Source organism: Patiria miniata, unplaced genomic scaffold, assembly GCF_015706575.1.
Source record: "Patiria miniata isolate m_02_andy unplaced genomic scaffold, ASM1570657v1 HiC_scaffold_14, whole genome shotgun sequence".
NCBI lineage: Eukaryota > Metazoa > Echinodermata > Asteroidea > Valvatida > Asterinidae > Patiria > Patiria miniata.
This window is the reverse complement of record NW_024037052.1, coordinates 11,437,101-11,458,314: the sequence shown is the minus strand read 5'-3', so window position 1 is coordinate 11,458,314 and position 21,214 is coordinate 11,437,101. Positions and strand designations below refer to the sequence as shown.

The 21,214-nt window shown below is 39.6% G+C and overlaps 2 protein-coding genes across 6 annotated transcripts in view; one reads left to right on the top strand and one right to left on the bottom strand.

The window, feature by feature from the left end:
• Positions 1-723: 723 nt before the first annotated feature.
• Positions 724-21,214, top strand: part of LOC119722053 — a 33,869-nt gene continuing 13,378 nt past the window's right edge. The window contains exons 1-7 of one of the 5 annotated variants that reach the window (XM_038192043.1): positions 724-1,149; positions 1,833-1,904; positions 2,327-2,366; positions 3,508-3,535; positions 4,203-4,237; positions 18,774-18,880; positions 20,303-20,409. In XM_038192043.1, the coding sequence (XP_038047971.1) occupies positions 1,006-1,149; positions 1,833-1,904; positions 2,327-2,366; positions 3,508-3,535; positions 4,203-4,237; positions 18,774-18,880; positions 20,303-20,323 (447 nt within the window). In that variant the 5' untranslated portion in view covers positions 724-1,005 and the 3' untranslated portion in view covers positions 20,324-20,409. Of the gene's footprint in view, positions 1,150-1,832; positions 1,905-2,326; positions 2,367-3,507; positions 3,536-4,202; positions 4,238-5,542; positions 5,714-18,773; positions 19,097-20,302; positions 20,410-21,214 lie in introns of those variants that run through there. The other 4 variants (XM_038192041.1, XM_038192045.1, XM_038192042.1 and 1 more) reach the window with 4 other exon arrangements.
• On the bottom strand, positions 11,921-15,201 carry LOC119722052 (putative nuclease HARBI1). Its single transcript, XM_038192039.1, has 3 exons — positions 13,898-15,201; positions 12,672-12,773; positions 11,921-12,396 (listed from the first exon to the last, which is right to left on the bottom strand). The coding sequence occupies exons 1-3, from the start codon at positions 14,338-14,340 to the stop codon at positions 12,123-12,125; spliced, it is 819 nt and encodes a 272-aa protein (XP_038047967.1). The 5' UTR covers positions 14,341-15,201; the 3' UTR covers positions 11,921-12,122.

Below are 21,214 nucleotides of genomic sequence, written 5' to 3'. Positions count from 1 at the left end.
AAAACATGGTACTTCAGCGTTCTGACAAGTTTCCGTAAGCAAAGGATAATTAATTCCGAATAACATTAATGACGCCAGAAAAAGGCATCTCGATAATTGCATCTTCACGAAGAAGTGCAAACACGCCTGCCTCTTAAAAATGTACATAAGTATTGCACGGAAAGGCGTAAAATTAGGTCAACTGAGATTTTTGTTTCAACTAGGTGACGGGCATCTTTACTAATTTATTTTGGCTAATAAACCACTGTGTCAATTAAAATTACTGGATTTCAATCAAAGTTGACCTATCAAAGAATATGTCAAGGTTTCCTTATTGATAAAGTTGTTGCGAAGTAGTAGTTTTTGCAGTTTTGAAAACGGAGATACTTTTGCAAGTAATGTTACGTAAAATGTTACATATCTGTAAAACTAAGTACAGTGATTATGTTTAGAATATTATTGAAATGAAGAAGACTCCGTATTGTTCAAAAACTGTGCAAATGCATTCTCGTTTTTTATTCAACGTTCAGCCAATTTTGCAATGTACATTTTTTGACTTGCTTGCTTGTTGGGTTCGATGTGTATATAATGTGTATATATGTGAGTTCCACTAATCAAATGACAAGGATATGTATGTCGATTATATACAAAACAAATATTGAGTGGCTTCAAATTGTGAAATGGGAGGAATATTATAGCTCGGAACACTCTGGACTTTTCCATTTCACTCGATTTCATCTTATGATAATGTTCCTCCCATTTCACTCTGAGCCACTTAATATTTGTATAATAAGACTGTACATGTACATTTTGAACAGTTGCAACTTATGAGCTATGTACCTACCTTGCATTCAAGGGTGTAGAAAATGGAGATCAAACCTGAAGAGCCTGTTGCTTTTGTTCATCTGGACATTTCTTTCAATGTTATTATTATTTAAATTGAGCAAAGAAATGTTGACCTAATCAGGATCATTGTTATTTTTCTTATTCAGCGTGGATGCTACAAAATCAAGAGGGCTTGGGAGAATGGTAAATGATGGGTGTGGGAGAGAAATTAACTGCAAAGCCCAGTTAGTTGATGACCATCTGTGCTTATTTGCCACAGAAGATCTTCCCATTGGCGCAGAGCTGCGATATGATTACGGGATCCCCAATCTACCATGGAGAAAGGTTTGAAGTTATTTGGTTTATTTGTTGTACGTATTTCCAATACAACGTAGGTTTGTTTGCAATTCTTTGGCCTGTTCAAATATCAGATGAATTGAATTAGGCATGGAGTTGGCTTCAACAGCATATCAACGTTTGAAGCAAAACCCCATCTCCTCATAAAGACAAAGTTACCCTGTTGCCAAAAACGGTAATGGTATTATAATGTTACCAAATGTACATGTGTAGGTGTTTACACTATGAACATTCCCACCCCTTAAATTCACATTAAAAGACCACTTTGACATGAAGTTAATCCCTTGGGCTTTTTTATAGGAATATTCCTGTGAGGAGTTTTTCACGTTTATTTTAATACCTTGTATCTGTATTCGCTAATCCCTTCTATTGAGCCCTGCTAGTATGCCAGCAATGCAGTCTATTCACCCTGCACCAGGTAGCGGACAAAGCAATGTATCCTCTTAAATCATTTCAGCTTCAATCCTCACAAATCCTCCAAAACGCCTGGAGGATTGAGGAAGGTTAGGGTTAATAGACAACATAACATTTTGATTCTTTCAGTTTATTGTATACATGTATTGTAACACATGTCCACTACAAAATAAAACACTGTTAAAATCTGTGACTAATTTTTCGTAGTGGAGCACCACACAATCTCTTGATTGCTCATGTATGTATTTTATCTACAGAAAACTGTGAGTACCAAGTCCAAAGATTTAGAGGACCCCTTTCCTCAACTCACATTTTGTGGGTTGATAAAGGTATGTTTTATTGTGAATAAAGTAAACTGAGTAAAGTTTAGGTTGAAAATTAGTTTTTAAAAGTTTGTGGCTCTGAAATCATCTGTCTCACAGCACTTTTTGTAGTTTTTTAAGAAGCCTGGTTTGATTTTTCTATTTACATGGGCTACTGCATCTTTGATATCTGTGAAAAATTAGCCTATTATTTGTTCAGCTTTTTATATCGTTTAAGAACTTCAGTGAAGGGCATAACTGTCATTATACCTTTCAACTTACATTTGTTTTGCATCAGTATTGCTGGGGCCTGTAGACCGTGTCTTTCGGTCAGATGCCTGTCACTTAAGATCTGCACATTAGGAAGTGATTCTTCTTTATTCCTTGTGAAATGACTTACATAAATAAGCTGGCAAACTTTGTCTAATGTCTTTGTACTTTTCTTTTAGGATCATGAGGATGTGATGTCAGGTACCTCAATAGCAACAGGTAATTGTGTGATGATGATGATGGTTTTCACATTCATGTTATTCCAAAGAAAATATGGTTCTGTTTGTTAGGAAAAAAACTTGCAAAGAAACTTTGTATTGTTTAGGAATTAACATTAAATGTACTGGGGGTATTAGACATTATTTAGGGAACAATATTTAGTGGTTACTTTGTTTTTCTTCTAAAAGTGGTGTTTTTTGTTGTGATATGATTTTCTCAAATGCCATATTAAAATAAAATAAACAGGCATTTATGGCAGCTGTGTTCTATTTTTAGAATGCATGAATATTTCAAAGAACAAAAGACAACAAATATTGATTGCTGCCTTAATCCCTTGAATATTCCCTCAGTAGTCTTTACAGTCCTTGAATACAGTCTTGTGAGTCAAAAAAAGCGGAACCCGAACCCAGAAAATATATTTTGTATTTAAAAAGAATATGTAGCACCAAAAATAATAAGGACTGGGAAGCCAAATCCAGAAGCTAATTTTAGATGGAAAAAATAATTGAAATTGCTCAATCCGTTCAAAGAATATCACGATTTAAATGCAATGACCCTTTAATGTTTAGAATTGTGACAACGATTCTTGAAATCGCATTTTTTGGACGAGATAGGATTTAGGGTCATTTTGTTTAAATGGTGTTATTCCTTAAACGGATTGACAAATTTCAGTAATTTTTTCATCTAAAAGTAGCTTATGAAATTGGCTTTCCAGTCATTATTAATTGGGTGCTACATATTTTTTTGAATATGAAATATCATTTTGGGGTTTGTGTTCCGCTTTTTTTGACTCACCCCGTAGATGTAAAACAAAATGAACCTTGGTACATAGTGTTGGATGTGATTCTTTAAAGGAATGTGTTTTATATTGTCCTTGTGCAAAAGCAGACCTCCAAGTTCAGTACGTTATAGTTGACAGATAATGGGTCAATAGTTGACAGGCCACGGGCCAATGACAGCCAAAACTCTCTGAGAGTTGTAGCATTTTTTTGTTTGCTTTATGCATGTTGAGGACAGCTACTTACTGTAAGTGATGAAAAAAAATCATGCAGTTAGAAAGCATCTTGGAAAATAATAGTGCAGCATTTTATAAATCCTGATTCTCATTTCTGTGTTATTTTTGTACCGTAATCAATTCCAGCTGAAATGATAGGTGAAGAAACTGTACAGTAAGTGAATTTAATATTCACCATGATGCCATATCCTGCACTGCATGTAGACTCAGTTTGTGCTCTTCAGAGTTTGCACTCTCCATAGTTTGCACTCTTCTCTTTAAGATTGCTGTCTCTCTTACATTCCACCAAATGTAGCATCAACATGTATCATATATCCACTCTTACACTGAAACATTTGACACTTAACTTGTCCATCTTGTTAGTGTCGGTTTTGTCCTTATTCGTCTAATAATTTGTGACCTGCTGCAGCAAAATCAGGAATGCCATCATTACAATTGCGTTAACTGGTTTTGGTATCAATAGAAAACTGAATAATCACTTCTATTTAGGGTTTAGATTTTAAAAAAGTCCTCTCAATCATTCCTCATGTTGCTATGGAAGTCCCGCTTTGAGCGAGCTCAAATGAGGGAAATTCACCCTCTTGTTGCAATCGTGTCCTGAATCTGTTTTCATAGCCTGCTTCCCACTTGCATTCATCTTGCATGCATTTGATACCCTTTCACTTGTAGTGCCCTTTCTTTCACTCCACATTGTAACTGTGTATCTGTTTAGAAACCATATTTAGAAATTAGAATTTAAAGAGCTAACTGATCCCACAATCTAATTTCTTGTTTTATAGTGTCATCTTTGACAACACTTACCAAATTTATTTCTCCAACAGCTCCTGGTCTACCAGTGCCAAATCTGAAGGAACAGGTTAGTGCTTGTAACGTTGTTAACTGCATAATACAGTCAGGTCTGATTGAAAAGAGTTGTGCTGTAAATGCATTTGCTAGTTACAGCTTATGGTTGCACAATGAAGGAAAACACTAAATGCATGCTTCTGCAATCTGATAATTCGGTTAAGGGAAGTGCTTTTTCAGATATGTTGCATTAAGATTAATGGAAACTTATCACTGGATCTTCAAAGTGTACCAAGTCCCTAGCTCAGAAATGAGATAAAACAGAATAACAAACAGTTAACTCTCACCCTAATTGTTTGTCATGTAACGTTATCTTTGACATACATAATAGGTTTCCGTCACTACCCGGTCGAACTCTAATTCCTAGGTTTTTTTCAGTATGGCTAACAGACACAATAGTGACTAGATCTTGTTTCTTTATATGTGTATATGCACTACTTACAGATGGTTATAAAGTATTTGAAGAGGAGGTACTCTTTAAGTGTCGAGGTTAATTTTGCCAGACTGCTTAAAATGGCTAGGTAGTTTTGCTGTCTTTTTTTTATCAGACAGGGTGCGTCAAATATGCTGAACCCAAACCCCCAAAAATATATTTCACTTTAAAAAAAAATATGTAGCACCAAAATTAATAATGACTGGAAAGCCAATTTCATAAGCTACTTTTTAGATGAAAAAAATTACTGAAATTGCTCAATCCGTTCAAAGAATAGCACCATTTAAATGCAATGACCCTAAAACTTGTTTCGTCCAGAAAAGCAGTTTATTGTGTATTCTGTCTGTTTGGAACAACAAGGAAAATACACAGAATACTTGTTTCAAAACTGTCAACAACTGTAGTACACAATATCCTCTATTAACAACCCTGTTAAGGCAAACAATATGATTTATAAAATCCACTTTTTTTAAAAGACGGGCCTTTAAAAGGACTTGTTTGATTTTTTTAACTTTTCAACTGAGGTTTAATCACTGGTGATGTTTGAAGACAATTGTGACCATGAAATCGCATTTTTGGACGAAAGAGGTTTTAGGGTCAATGTGTTTAAATGGTGATATTGTTTGATCGGATTAAGGAATTACATTTTTTTTTCATGTAAAAGAAACTTATGAAATTGGCTTTCCAGTCATTATTAGGTTTGGTGTTACATATTTTTTTAATTTGAAATATAGTTTTTGGGTTTGGGTTGTGCTTTTTTTGACTCACGCTGTACTAACAGTATTATTCAAGACCAATACTAATAATACAATTTAAAGGATTATTGCACAATATTCATCAATGTCATTTTACTGACGTCATGATCTCCATTTCCCTTGTCACCAGGTTTCTACACTAAGACAAAACAATGACACTGATGATAAGCCTGTATCGAAAGATGACAGTAACGATATTGCAAGTGAAATCATTGAAGGAACATAAAGATTTATTGTCCCATTTCTTCCCCACATACAAAATGTATGCAATTGAGCTCTTTCTATTATTTTTAACTTGATCATCTAAGAAAAAATGGAATTATATGTAACACAAGCAGGATCAACTTCACGGTGAAGGCCCTATGGCTAAGCGCTCCAAACTGTTATTGGCATATGTCATACTACATGGGTCCACATAGTGATGGTCCTGTAACTGGTCACACACTATCTGTTATTGGCATATGTCTTACTACATGGGTCCACACAGTGATGGTCTTGTAACTGGTCACACACTATCTGTTATTGGCATATGTCATACTACATGGGTCCACACAGTGATGGTCCTGTAACTGGTTACACACCTGTCTGTTATTGGCTTATGTCTTACTATATAGATCCACACAGTGATGGTCTTGTAACTGGTCACACACTATCTGTTATTGGCATATGTCTTACTACATGGGTCCACACAGTGATGGTCTTGTAACTGGTCACACACTATCTGTTATTGGCATATGTCTTACTACATGGGTCCACACAGTGATGGTCCTGTAACTGGTCACACACTATCTGTTATTGGCATATGTCTTACTACATGGGTCCACACAGTGATGGTCCTGTGACTGGTCACACACTATCTGTTATTGGCATATGTCTTACTACATGGGTCCACACAGTGATGGTCCTGTAACTGGTCACACACTATCTGTTATTGGCATATGTCATACTACATGGATCCACACAGTGATGGTCTTGTAACTGGTCACACACCTGTCTGTTATTGGCTTATGTCTTACTACATGGATCCACACAGTGATGGTCCTGTAACTGGTCACACAACTGTCTGTTATTGGCATTTGTCTTACAACATGGGTCCACACAGTGATGGTCCTGTGACTGATCACACACCTGTCTGTTATTGGCATATGTCTTACAACATGGGTCCACACAGTGATGGTCCTGTGACTGATCACACACCTGTCTGTTATTGGAATATGTCTTACTACATGGGTCCACACAGTGATGGTCCTGTGACTGGTCACACACCTGTCTGTTATTGGCATATGTCTTACAACATGGGTCCACACAGTGATGGTCCTGTGACTGATCACACACCTGTCTGTTATTGGCATATGTCTTACTACATGGGTCCACACAGTGATGGTCCTGTAACTGGTCACACACCTGTCTGTTATTGGCATATGTCTTACAACATGGGTCCACACAGTGATGGTCCTGTGACTGATCACACACCTGTCTGTTATTGGAATATGTCTTACTACATGGGTCCACACAGTGATGGTCCTGTGACTGGTCACACACCTGTCTGTTATTGGCATATGTCTTACTACATGGGTCCACACAGTGATGGTCCTGTAACTGGTCACACTCCTGTCTGTTATTGGCATTTGTCTTACTACATGGGTCTCCACAGTCATGGTCCTGTGACTGGTCACACACCTGTCTGTTATTGGCATATGTCTTACTACATGGGTCCACACAGTGATGGTCCTGTGACTGGTCACACACCTGTCTGTTATTGGCATATGTCTTACTACATGGGTCCACACAGTGATGGTCCTGTGACTGATCACACACCTGTCTGTTATTGGCATATGTCTTACTACATGGGTCCACTCAGTGATGGTCCTGTGACTGGTCACACACCTGTCTGTTATTGGCATATGTGTCTTACTACATGGGTCCACACAGTGATGGTCCTGTAACTGGTCACACTCCTGTCTGTTATTGGCATTTGTCTTACTACATGGGTCCACACAGTCATGGTCCTGTGACTGGTCACACACCTGTCTGTTATTGGCATATGTCTTACTACATGGGTCCACACAGTGATGGTCCTGTGACTGGTCACACACCTGTCTGTTATTGGCATATGTCTTACTACATGGGTCCACACAGTGATGGTCCTGTGACTGGTCACACACCTGTCTGTTATTGGCATATGTCTTACTACATGGGTCCACACAATGATGGTCCTGTAACTGGTCACACACCTGTCTGTTATTGGCATATGTCTTACTACATGGGTCCACACAGTGATGGTCCTGTAACTGCGGTCGATTTCACGAAACTGTTCTTAACTTACGATGCATCGCAGGGTTTACGAGCCATCGCAGCTCTACGAAGCATCGTAGCTACGACGAACTGCTTTTGCAATTTCACGAAACACATCGTAAGAACGATCCATCGCAAGCAATGTTTTATATAAAATAGAGTTTGTGAACGAGGATGACCTTAATGCATACGACTCTTTTATGTGAAAAACAGTCTACAACAATGCAACAGCCGTCTGTAGCGCGCGAAACCAAGAGACGCGCACGCAGTTGCGCTGAAGATGGCCGACGATGTCGTCTGCTAAATATACGAAGACCGTCCACGTTGCTAAGGAATTTTGGTAAGTTCATTTGATTAATTAAAGTAGGCCTACTGAGTGATATTTACAGCGATAAACTTTGTTGTCCTAGTCAAAGAGTATCCAGTGTAAAGACTGCACTGCATCCATCCAAACTTCTGTCAGTCGGTTGTCTGCACGCTTTCGGCTTAAATTCACATTCAGTACGTATTCTGGTTGGGGTTAAATTTGAAGTTAAATGAGAAGATTTTAACTTATTTTATTATTAGCGATAGTTAAAGCGATTTAGGCTAAAGCCCCAGTTCTTTTCACCAAATCAAAACGAACTTACGAAGGACATACTTCACAGAACCACCACTTTTCTCTTACTAGTACTACATGTAATAAAGTAGTCACAGCACAGGCAGAATTTCGACCATATTATTATTAATTATTGAGTCAAGACTCAAAGTCAAAACTTAGTTTGACTGAGTGATAAAAAACCTGATATTTTCCCAGGTTACATTAGGCTTCAGCCCTATGCTGGCTAATGTAAATAGGCCTCTAACTACTCCCAGCCATCGTCACCAGGGCTTCATTCTGAAAACAAGAAACTTGTATTAAATTTAAAAAAAAAACATGTCCATAAAATTGGAGGGGGGGGGGGTTTACAATATTCACCTCAGAATTATGATTAAAATATTTAAAAATAAATAGAGTCCACAAACACAAGGGCCAAGTAGTTTACATAAAAATTGAAATGTAAAACAAAACAAAAATCAAAACATGAAAAATGGAATAATATAAATCTGTTAATGTTTAAACAAAATTGTGTTTGCAGTGGTTGGGGCGTGTGCAACCGTCTGTCAGCATTTGGATTGTTGTCATTCACAAACTTACATTAAATAGGCCTAGTCATGTCCAAGACTAAAGTTCCTCCTGAGCGAGCCGCGAACTGGTCTCATGAGGAGGTCAAAATTCTGGCCGAGTTCATTAAGAGCCATACAGCCAAATTGTTTGGCACACGCTGCAAGGCTACAGCTGAGGTAGATAAAGTGAAGAAAGATCATTGGAAGATGGGGCAGATGAGCTGAATGAGTGTGGGGCCAACTAAGGGACTGGACCAAAGTACGTAAAAAATGGCAAGATATCTCAAGCCAGGCGAGGAGCTACCATCGGGAGATCAACAAAACAGGTAATGAAATTCATTCAACTAACTTTTGATTCAATATTAGGTTTTGCCCTTCACTCTGATGCTAACAAACATTTTCAACATTTTCAACAATAACAAAACTCGAGTTTTTTCAACTCTGTTCAAGTATATTGCATGAATGCATTTAACAAGATTACAAGATTATTGGAAGTCTTCAATTCGAATAACAATAACAATGCTGTCTCGCTTATTTTCAGGAGGGGGTCCTAAACCACCAGTAAACTCGACATACGAGCTTGTCCTCGATGCCCTGCTACCGATGGCATCGTGGAAAAATACGAAGGCGAAACAATGCCAGACTTGGAATTTCTGCTAGGCAGTGTTGAAAAGGTAGGATATTTAAAGCCTTTGAAAACAACTGAGAAAACACTTCAGACGAAAACCTGATTCAAAATACTAATATTCTTTTCTTACATATTTTGAGTATTTATTTCCACTCAATTCATGAACTTCGGTGTTTATTGGATAGTTATATTGAATTGTTCTCTTCATGACATGCAAGTCTGAGACACAGCTGATTTCAAGAATAGTGTTATTCTTTGTTTAAGTCAATAAGACATGTTGACGATTTTTGAACTAAATGATTTAAAGACTATTTGAAATACATGTGTCTATCAAATTCATTGTTAGGAAGGGGAAATGCGATTTGTAAAAACAAACAAATGACGATGATATAATTGTACTCATTTGCTACAGCTATCACATGCAGTGACACCATCGACACTGATGTAGATATGGAGGAGGTGGAGCCCGTACAGGTAGAGCCAGAGGAGGTTGAGAAGGAAATAGAGAGAGAAAAGGGCGAGTGCAGCACTGCAAGTTCAAGACCACCAGTACAAAGGAAGAAGATAGCAAGAGATCAGAGCATACTCCAAATCGAGAGGGAAAGGTTGCAGATCGACAAAGAAAAATTGAAAATAGCTCGGCAACAACTGGAAGCTTCACAAGCCATGACGGAAGCCTTGAAGGAAATTAGCCATTCCTTTCAAATACTAGTGGCATTTACACTGGAGAAGCACGGTGCAGTAATCGTATCTGAGTCCTAAAATTGTTGGTTTTTTTCCATCTAATAAGGATAAACTTGAGGTAACAACATTCGGCAAAATATATGTAATTAGTGATGGCTCTGAGAAGAGCATGTTTGTACTCGATGTATAGTCATGTATAGTCTGGTTGCAATATCGGGTACAAATGGGCTCATGTCAGAGCTCCACTACTCCTACAAATTTATGCCGAATGGTTCTACAAAAAAGTTTGTTCTCATTAGCTATTTCCACTGTGCCTAATTTTAAGTTCAACATTTTACTTATTTGCAAGTTGTTTAAAAGTATTAAATCATTATGAATTTCTCTTTGTTTCTTTCTTTAAACCTTTAAACAGACATGTAAATACAATGTAGAACTATTTTAAAGCATATCTTTTAAAGCATTCCTGAAGAAAATATCACATCGATTGGCATAGAGGAAAGTTCATAATTGTATTTTGTTTAAAAAAAATCAAGATACAACACAACTGATAATTTTATGTGTCGAAAAAAAAGTGAAAGTTTGCATATTTTTTAAATTCCTCAAATGACCTCTAGATCACTTATGACCTCCATTTTCTAAAGAGGTGTCATACACCCCTACCCAAGGATCACTCCATCCAAGTAACATTAAAATATATCATATTATGTAGACAAAGAAACAGTAGGGTATTTAAACAATTACCTCTGATGATCCCTACATGACCTTTGACCTCAACAATCCAAAGAATTGTGTCTTTCTACCCAACTTGGGTCACTGCATCTAAGTTTCACCAAAATCCACGAAAGCATGTAAAGGTTATCTACAGTCAAATCTCGTTAGTACAAACTCTGTTAATACAAAATTCTGGTTATAACAAACATAAAGCCTTAGTCCCGACTGTACATTTATGTGCACAATGAATGGGACTGATGTTCCTCTTTCAAATTTGGCTAGGTCCAATGGAGTTTGTATTAACGAGACTCGACTGTATATATTTTTTTAACTCAACCTTAACTTTAACATGCATATAAAAAAATATTGCAAATTCTAAGTTACTCACACTGTTCCAGGGGATATCACCGATTCTGGGCCTTTTTTGTTTGTTTGGAAAATTAGTTATCAAAGACAACAAAAAAACCCGAAGTGCAAGAAACCTGCTTCATCTCATGCACACTAGATAATATTTTTTCATGATATATTATTCAAGAGGATGCTTAAAATCTTAGTTTGAAGAGAGTAAAAAGTGTGAATAAAGAGTACTCCTGCGTTTTTATTTATATTTTACATTTGGAAGAGAGCAATACATTATTGAACTGTATGTTTTTATTCAAAGAAGCACAATAAATAGTTACTGTGAACTAATTTCCAATTGTTTGTTAAATAGTTGTGTGTCTTTACATGTCACCAAAACTGGAGGGGGGGGGGGGGTTAACGATAACCTGTTCTTTTTGCCCATGCTGATTTTCTTGCTCTTACTTGCCCATCCTATTTGCATCCAATAAAAACAGATTACAGAAAATGAAGAAGAAACTGCTGCAAACTGCTCACTGACTAGATTGACCTGAAATATACATAAATAAAAAAAAAGAGTTGGCTGATATGATAATGGGAGATTTTGAGACGTTGGTGGCAGCAAACACACCGGTCCTTCTCAATTGTTTACATCATGTTTAAGCTAAAGCGCGTGCTCAATATGACGCAAACAATGAAAAAAGGACCTGTGTGTTTGCTGCCACCATTGTCTCAAAAGTCTCCCACTCATCCTCAACAAGGACAATTTCAGAGGCAAGAAATCACATAATGCAAAATCCTTTGCCTCTGAAAAAGTCCTTGCTCAGGATGAAATATGAGGCCACTCTAATTTTTATAACATTTCAACATCTGTTGAATTAACTATGAAACTTTACAATACATCAATTTAGTTAAAATACTGACGAATAATACGCTCCCTATGTGCTTGACCATCATGGAGTACTCCAACATATGGCAGAGCCCCAACCTCCTCAACTTCTACTTCCTCCTCAAAATCAGGCTCACCCATGATCTTGGCTAGATTGTGCAGAACGCAGCAAGCCTTGATGATTTGACATGTTCTACTGGGTGATACCCTGAGACCAAGTGCCAGGCATGGAAATTTCCGCTTTAGCTGACCGAACGTTTGCTCCACCTTGACCCTTGTTCTTCTGTGACACCTTTAATTGGGAAAAATAAACAAATATGGCATGAGTCAAAGTCAATATAACAAGTATGAATTACACCTTTTATACAATATTCAACCTTTAAATTACTCAGTGGCCCAGCCAGAGGGGTGAGGGAGTCTCATTCTCAGAACTCTGCCCCCCCCCCCCCCCCCCCAATGAGAGTGAAAAAATGCACACAAATATACATGTACATGTATAGTTCAGCACATCAAAAGCTCCCGCCCCTATTTAAAAAAACTGTGGACAAATAGTGTGAATCACATTACCTGTTATAATTTCTTTCAGCGTCTGTTATGGGGTTCTCAATTGGTGTCATCAGCCACGGTCTGAGGGCATATGCTGAATCACCTATGAGCATACCTTGCAGCCTGAAAATGAAGATTCGGTTAACAATTTTATGTTGTTCACGTCAAACATGATTTCAATTAGATTCTATTAATAAATACCTTGGAGAGTTGATGGTTTCTGATTGGTCGAGACTCGATCACGTGGCCGGGCATTAACGGTGATAATGGACCGGCTTCAAAGATCAAGCGAATAAATGGCCCCTGAACCAGCATTGATCCAGCCCCGTTCAGCCCCATGCAAGCCAATGATTGGTCAAAATATAGTAACAGTCCTGCAGTAGCTTGTAACAATAGAGCACTGCACATGCGCTCAACCCCCATCGCGTGAGACTGACGCGCGCGTACGCAACACAGTTGCTAGGGATGCGTGCGTGTGCGCGCGTAAGGAAGTTTTGAAACGACATCGTACAGCAGTGCAGTATATACTGAGGATGTTTACGACGAAAACGTAGATCTACGATTTATTTTCTTTGAACACTTCACCCACCGACATATTTACCTTTCCTAAACCAAGCATCTTTGTAACTCCGGACACAAGGAATGTGTAAACGAGATTTCAGCTTCCTCCATCAGGTAAAGATATGAAAACATTGTTGTAATTTGTTTCACTACGGCAGCAGTTTCTGTTGAGTTTACGTCATTATACCTGTTAAGCTAAAATATGGCCCATGAACATGAACACAAAAAGTCTGGAAATATCGCCGAAGGAAAGTCACAAAATTGGAGCATTTTAACTGTTTATTTCGTTAAAAAGGTATTTATTAATGGGAATAACAGTGTGAGGATCCGGTCTTCACTGCGTGATAATGACCGGGTGTGGGGGTGACTGCTGTTAATGGATAAGAACAGTCCTGCTTTAAGTTCTAAGACCAAAGACAAGTTCTTTTAGAACTTAAAGCGGGACTGTTCTTATCAGAACTAAAACTACTTAGGACTACTGAATACTGTTCACGCAAGCTATCACATTGTGTAATTCTGCGTACACATCTTGTCTGGCTTTAAAATCAAGAAGTGAACTAAATATCTTGCAACAGCAAAGAAGAAGCCATCTTTTGTTAGTGTTTGTGCTCATGCTTGTGCGATTCAATCAAATTTGATTGGCTAAATGTTCCATTTTTTTCCCAATTATCAGATAATTGACTGACCTGCCATCACTAAACATGTCACCAATGACACTGCCGTGGATAATGGCACTGTCGTGTGTACTGCCTGGCCACCTGGCGACAACATTTGTGATCAGGTAGTTAGCATCACAGATGACTTGAATGTTGATGCTGTGCCAGCCTTTCCGGTTAACATATAGGTGCTCGTCATCCATTAGAGGGGCACCATACAAACGGATGTGACTCCCATCAACAGCTCCAACAACTTCAGGAAAGCCGGCGATGGCAAAGAAGTCGCGTTGGGCTCTGTTCACATCATGTTGGCGCACAGGAAACTTGATGACTCTGTTGGCTTCTCTATTGATGGCTCTACAGACTCGATGGATTATCCTGCTCACTGATGGTGCACTCATGTCATGAAGGTCTCCGTGCATGGTGTAAAAGGAGCCAGTGGCAAAAAATCTAAGGGCCGTCAAAAGCTGCATCTGCGCTGAGATTGCATTGCTACGCTGTGACAATAGAAATTCAAATTTGCAAGTGAATATTTGATTATTATTACATTATCTAACACACACTTTAAGCGTGAAACGTTTTTAAATACATCTTTAAAAAGGCTTCAATTTAAAGTTCACACTTTGTGATCTTCAATAACGTGTGTCCTGGTTAAAAAGTGCTATTGTAACACAGTTTGCATTAACAGTGGTCATCCCGCCTCCCCAGTCATTATCACGCAGTGAAGACTGGGGCCTCACACTGTTATCCCCCAATTACAACTTTCTTTCATAAATCAAAACCCTGCCCTCTTTCCACAAATAGACCTGAGACCTAATGACATAATGACTTTGTTTACATATGGGTTTTCCTAATCCTATGAAAGCAAAGTCAGGACGCCAGACAAAGTAGGGACCATTTACCACGGGAAAGCCCACATATAAACAAAGTGTGACGTCATTAGGTCTCATGAGGCCTATAGTACTAACATAGGCCTAACTGATTTCTTAGCGATCTATATTTGAAACGATTCAAACATATAAAGTGACCTTTCCTGCTTGTATCATAGCCAAAATAACTAACCGTAAACTGCTTAGGAAATAATTTCTGCCACCCAAAAATGATGAAAATTACCGCAAAAAAAGTGTCATTAGAATTGAGAGAAGTCTGCTACAAAAGGAAATGTTTGAGTAATAAAAAGACACCCTTGAGTATTATTTGATTGAAAATAAACAGGGGCCCTCCATTAGTAGTTGCGATGAAACCAATAAATTAAAACCCTCCTTTCAATATCCCTTCCGCCATGTCTGCTCCAAAAACAACATGCCGTGCCAAGCCTAGCTTAGCCCCATACATATGGCAAATTTACTGGACTACCTCCGTAAATAAAGGCCACGCCTTCCAAGGGCGGATCCAGAACACAATTTTGGGGGGGGCCAAAAAAAAATTTGGTCCTCCCAAAAAGTGGGTCTAAAAAATTTTTGGATTCTAGATGCTCTGTGGTGCGATCTGAGGCAATTTCTGACCACTTTAACCAATTTTTTTGGAGGAAAAGATGGTGGTGAACTCATTGCCTGCCTTTATTGCGATGTCACATTAAAAAATAAAAAATTGGTTTCGTTTCTGGGGGGGCCATGGCCCCCTTTGGCCCCCCCCCCTGGATCCGCCCTTGACGCCTTCCACCATGAACAAAAACATGTCAAACTTTGTCAAATTTTGATTTTCACATTTAGGCTTAGTTTGTAGTTTATTTTTGCTTTAGAAACATACTCACCCTCTTTATATTATAATCAGAAAGTGCTGCCTTTTTCAGATATCTATTTTATGTGAAATTTCCAGATTTGTTTGCACACGTTTTCGTATCAAAATTTGAACATGAAATGTCACGAAAATTAGAGTTTAGACATCTGAAAAAGGCAGCACTTTCTGATTAGCCTATATCGAGGTAGTTGTGATAATCGTAACCCACCATCCTCCCGACGGTCGGGAGGATGGTGGGTTACGATTATCGCAACTAATGGATGGTGAGCATGGTGAGTATGCTTCTAAAGCAAAAATAAACTACCATGACTACAAACTAAGCCTAACTGTCATGACTGTGAAAATCAAAATTTGACAAAGTTCGACATGTTTTTGTACATGGTGGAAGTGTGGCCTTTATTTACGGAGGTAGTCCAGTAAATTAAATTGGCCACATTTATGGGGCTATAAAGCCAAGCCTATCATGCCGCGCCTATACGTTAGCACCAGCGCCTGTACTTCCCTAAAGCATTCCCCTCCTCCATGTCCTCACTCAAGTTTGAACGGCATGTACTCAAATTAATTTAGTTAAGAGGAACTTAGCTTTGATTCCGTCCAGTGTTTGTAGCATTGAGCAGCAAATACTGTATAAGTTGGATCAGTGTTTAAATGATAAAACCATGGAGCTAAAACTAAGTAGGTGACTAAACACGGCCGACTAAACATGCTAAAAATAAATGCGTCCGTACGGACGCTGCCATATTCTTCAGTAAACGAACGGTGGCGCTATACACTTTATCCACGTTAAACTTTTCCCTAGTCGTACGTTACTTAATTATAACATTTGCTATGTTTTGTTTTAAATTAGTATTCCTTATATAAGTTCATCATCATAATTGTATGTAGGCCTAGGCCTATAGTAATATACATGTATACGTTTCGTCGCATTAATTACCTTTGTATCGTGTTCTAGTTCAAGTTCAACCCTCTCTAATAACTCTGTAATTCCATTTCTGGTGAAACGATAGCGTCTATAAATTTCATCGTCTGTCAAAGAATCAAGCGGGCATCTACGCGGTCTACGCTCTCCAAACAATCTTTCTCGGCGTAATGCCCGGCCAGCTTCTCTGTCTAGCAGCAGCATAAACGCCATTTTTTCCCCTGCAACTTGAGTTACGACGACCCTTGAGGTCGTCGTAAGTTACGATGTATTAGATACTGTTGCCATGGGATTTACGAATCATTGAACGCATCGTAAGTTTCGTGAAATCGTTTTTAGGCCATTTTGTAAGTTGCGATGCATCTGCATCACAACTTATGTTTACGATGCATCGTAGCGTTTCGTGAAATCGACCGCTGGTCACACACCTGTCTGTTATTGGCATATGTCTTACTACATGGGTCCACACAGTGATGGTCTTGTAACTGGTCACACACCTGTCTGTTATTGGCATATGTCTTACTACATGGGTCCACACAAGGATGGTCTTTTAACTGGTCACACACCTGTCTGTTATTGGCATTTGTCTTACTACATGGATCCACACAGTGATGGTCTTGTAACTGGTCACACACCTGTCTGTTATTGGCTTATGTCTTACTACATGGATCCACACATTGATGGTCCTGTAACTGGTCACACACCTGTCTGTTATTGGCATATGTCTTACAACATGGGTCCACACCGTGATGGTCCTGTGACTGATCACACACCCGTCTATTTTTGGCATATGTCTTACTACATGGGTCCACACAGTGATGGTCCTGTGACTGGTCACACACCTGTCTGTTATTGGCATATGTCTTACTACATGGGTCCACACAGTGATGGTCCTGTGACTGGTCACACACCTGTCTGTTATTGGCATATGTCTTACTACATGGGTCCACACAGTGATGGTCCTGTGACTGATCACACACCTGTCTGTTATTGGCATATGTCTTACTACATGGGTCCACACAGTGATGGTCCTGTGACTGGTCACACACCTGTCTGTTATTGGCATTTGTCTTACCTAATGGGTCCACACAGTGATGGTCCTGTAACTGGTCACACACCTGTCTGTTATTGGCGTATGTCTTACTACATGGTTCCACACAGTGATGGTCCTGTAACTGGTCACACACCTGTCTGTTATTGGCATATGTCTTACAACATGGGTCCACACAGTGATGGTCTTGTAACTGGTCACACACCTGTCTGTTGTTGGCATTTGTCTTACTACATGGGTCCACACAGTGATGGTCCTGTGACTGATCACACACCCGTCTATTTTTGGCATATGTCTTACTACATGGGTCCACACAGTGATGGTCCTGTAACTGGTCACACACCTGTCTGTTATTGGCATATGTCTTACTACATGGTTCCACACAGTGATGGTCCTGTAACTGGTCACACACCTGTCTGTTATTGGCATTTGTCTTACTACATGGGTCCACACAGTGATGGTCCTGTGACTGAACACACACCCGTCTATTTTTGGCATATGTCTTACTACATGGGTCCACACAGTGATGGTCCTGTGACTGGTCACACTCCTGTCTGTTATTGGCATATGTCTTACTACATGGGTCCACACAGTGATGGTCCTGTGACTGGTCACACACCTGTCTGTTATTGGCATATGTCTTACTACATGGGTCCACACAGTGATGGTCCTGTGACTGGTCACACACCTGTCTGTTATTGGCATATGTCTTACTACATGGGTCCACACAGTGATGGTCCTGTAACTGGTCACACGCCTGTCTGTTATTGGCATATGTCTTACTACATGGGTCCACACAGTGATGGTCCTGTAACTGGTCACACACCTGTCTGTTATTGGCATATGTCTTACTACATGGGTCCACACAGTGATGGTCCTGTAACTGGTCACACACCTGTCTGTTATTGGCGTATGTCTTACTACATGGGTCCACACAGTGATGGTCCTGTAACTGGTCACACACCTGTCTGTTATTGGCGTATGTCTTACTACATGGGTCCACACAGTGATGGTCCTGTAACTGGTCACACACCTGTCTGTTATTGGCGTATGTCATACTACATGGGTCCACACAGTGATGGTCCTGTAACTGGTCACTAACCATTTGTTATTGACATACATGTCTCACTGTTACTAAAATAAACTACAACAACTCCGAAGACTTCATGCTTTTTTGTTGTTGGTTGTTTGTATAGATGAGCTCAACAAGGCACTGAAGGGCAGGCTAGAATATACGAGAAGCGGCAAGCATGCCTTTTTTGTGGCAGTATGGTTTCCAATGCAGCCAGTGAAATCATTGAAGGTACATGAAGATTTATTGTCCCATTTCTTCCCCACATACAAAATGTATGCAATTGAGCTCTTTCTATTATTTTTAACTTGATCATCTAAGAAAAATGGAATTATATGTAACACAAGCAGGATCAACTTCACGGTGAAGGCCCTATGGCTAAGCGCTCCAAACTGTTATTGGCATATGTCTTACTACATGGGTCCACACAGTGATGGTCCTGTAACTGGTCACACACTATCTGTTATTGGCATTTGTCTTACTACATGGGTCCACACAGTGATGGTCCTGTAACTGGTCACACACCTGTCTGTTATTGGCTTATGTCTTACTACATGGATGCACACAGTGATGGTCTTGTAACTGGTCACACACCTGTCTGTTATTGGCATATGTCTTACTACATGGGTCCACACAAGGATGGTCCTGTAACTGGTCACACACCTGTCTGTTATTGGCATTTGTCTTACTACATGGGTCCACACAGTAATAGTCCTGTAACTGGTCACACGTCTGTCTGTTATTGGCGTATGTCTTACTACATGGGTCCACACAGTGATGGTCCTGTAACTGGTCACACACCTGTCTGTTATTGGCATATGTCTAACAACATGGGTCCACATAGTGATGGTCCTGTGACTGATCACACACCTGTCTGTTTTTGGCATATGTCTTACTACATGGGTCCACACAGTGATGGTCCTGTGACTGGTCACACACCTGTCTGTTATTGGCATTTGTCTTACTACATGGGCCACACAGTGATGGTCCTGTAACTGGTCACACACCTGTCTGTTATTGGCATATGTCTTACTACATGGGTCCACACAGTGATGGTCCTGTGACTGGTCACACACCTGTCTGTTATTGGCATATGTCTTACTACATGGGTCCACACAGTGATGGTCCGGTAACTGGTCAAACACCTGTCTGTTATTGGCATATGTCTTACAAAATGGGTCCACACAGTGATGGTCCTGTGACTGATCACACACCTGTCTGTTATTGGCATATGTCTTACTACATGGTTCCACACAGTGATGGTCCTGTAACTGGTCACACACCTGTCTGTTATTGGCATATGTCTTACTACATGGGTCCACACAGTGATGGTCCTGTAACTGGTCACACACCTGTCTGTTATTGGCGTATGTCTTACTACATGGGTCCACACAGTGATGGTCCTGTAACTGGTCACACACCTGTCTGTTATTGGCGTATGTCTTACTACATGGGTCCACACAGTGATGGTCCTGTAACTGGTCACACACCTGTCTGTTATTGGCGTATGTCATACTACATGGGTCCACACAGTGATGGTCCTGTAACTGGTCACTAACCATTTGTTATTGACATACATGTCTCACTGTTACTAAAATAAACTACAACAACTCCGAAGACTTCATGCTTTTTTGTTGTTGGTTGTTTGTATAGATGAGCTCAACAAGGCACTGAAGGGCAGGCTAGAATATACGAGAAGCGGCAAGCATGCCTTTTTTGTGGCAGTATGGTTTCCAATGCAGCCAGTGAAATCATTGAAGGTACATGAAGATTTATTGTCCCATTTCTTCCCCACATACAAAATGTATGCAATTGAGCTCTTTCTATTATTTTTAACTTGATCATCTAAGAAAAATGGAATAATATGTAACACAAGCAGGATCAACTTCACGGTGAAGGCCCTATGGCTAAGCGCTCCAAACTGTTATTGGCATATGTCTTACTACATGGGTCCACACAGTGATGGTCCTGTAACTGGTCACACACTATCTGTTATTGGCATATGTCTTACTACATGGGTCCACACAGTGATGGTCCTGTAACTGGTCACACACCTGTCTGTTATTGGCTTATGTCTTACTACATGGATGCACACAGTGATGGTCTTGTAACTGGTCACACACCTGTCTGTTATTGGCATATGTCTTACTACATGGGTCCACACAAGGATGGTCCTGTAACTGGTCACACACCTGTCTGTTATTGGCATTTGTCTTACTACATGGGCCACACAGTGATGGTCCTGTAACTGGTCACACACCTGTCTGTTATTGGCATATGTCTTACTACATGGGTCCACACAGTGATGGTCCTGTGACTGGTCACACACCTGTCTGTTATTGGCATATGTCTTACTACATGGGTCCACACAGTGATGGTCCTGTAACTGGTCACACACCTGTCTGTTATTGGCATTTGTCTTACTACATGGGTCCACACAGTGATGGTCCTGTAACTGGTCACACACCTGTCTGTTATTGGCATATGTCTTACTACATGGGTCCACACAGTGATGGTCTTGTAACTGGTCACACACCTGTCTGTTATTGGCATATGTCTTACTAC

Excerpts from the sequence above, each read along its gene's own strand:
- LOC119722052 (XM_038192039.1), bottom strand. The coding sequence starts at position 14,340 with ATGCAGCTTTTGACGGCCCTTAGATTTTTTGCCACTGGCTCCTTTTAC. Across the intron at positions 12,774-13,897 it reads GACATGTTTAGTGATGGCAG|GCTGCAAGGTATGCTCATAG; the intron begins GTCAGTCAATTA and ends CTTCATTTTCAG. Across the intron at positions 12,397-12,671 it reads GCTGAAAGAAATTATAACAG|GTGTCACAGAAGAACAAGGG; the intron begins GTAATGTGATTC and ends TCCCAATTAAAG.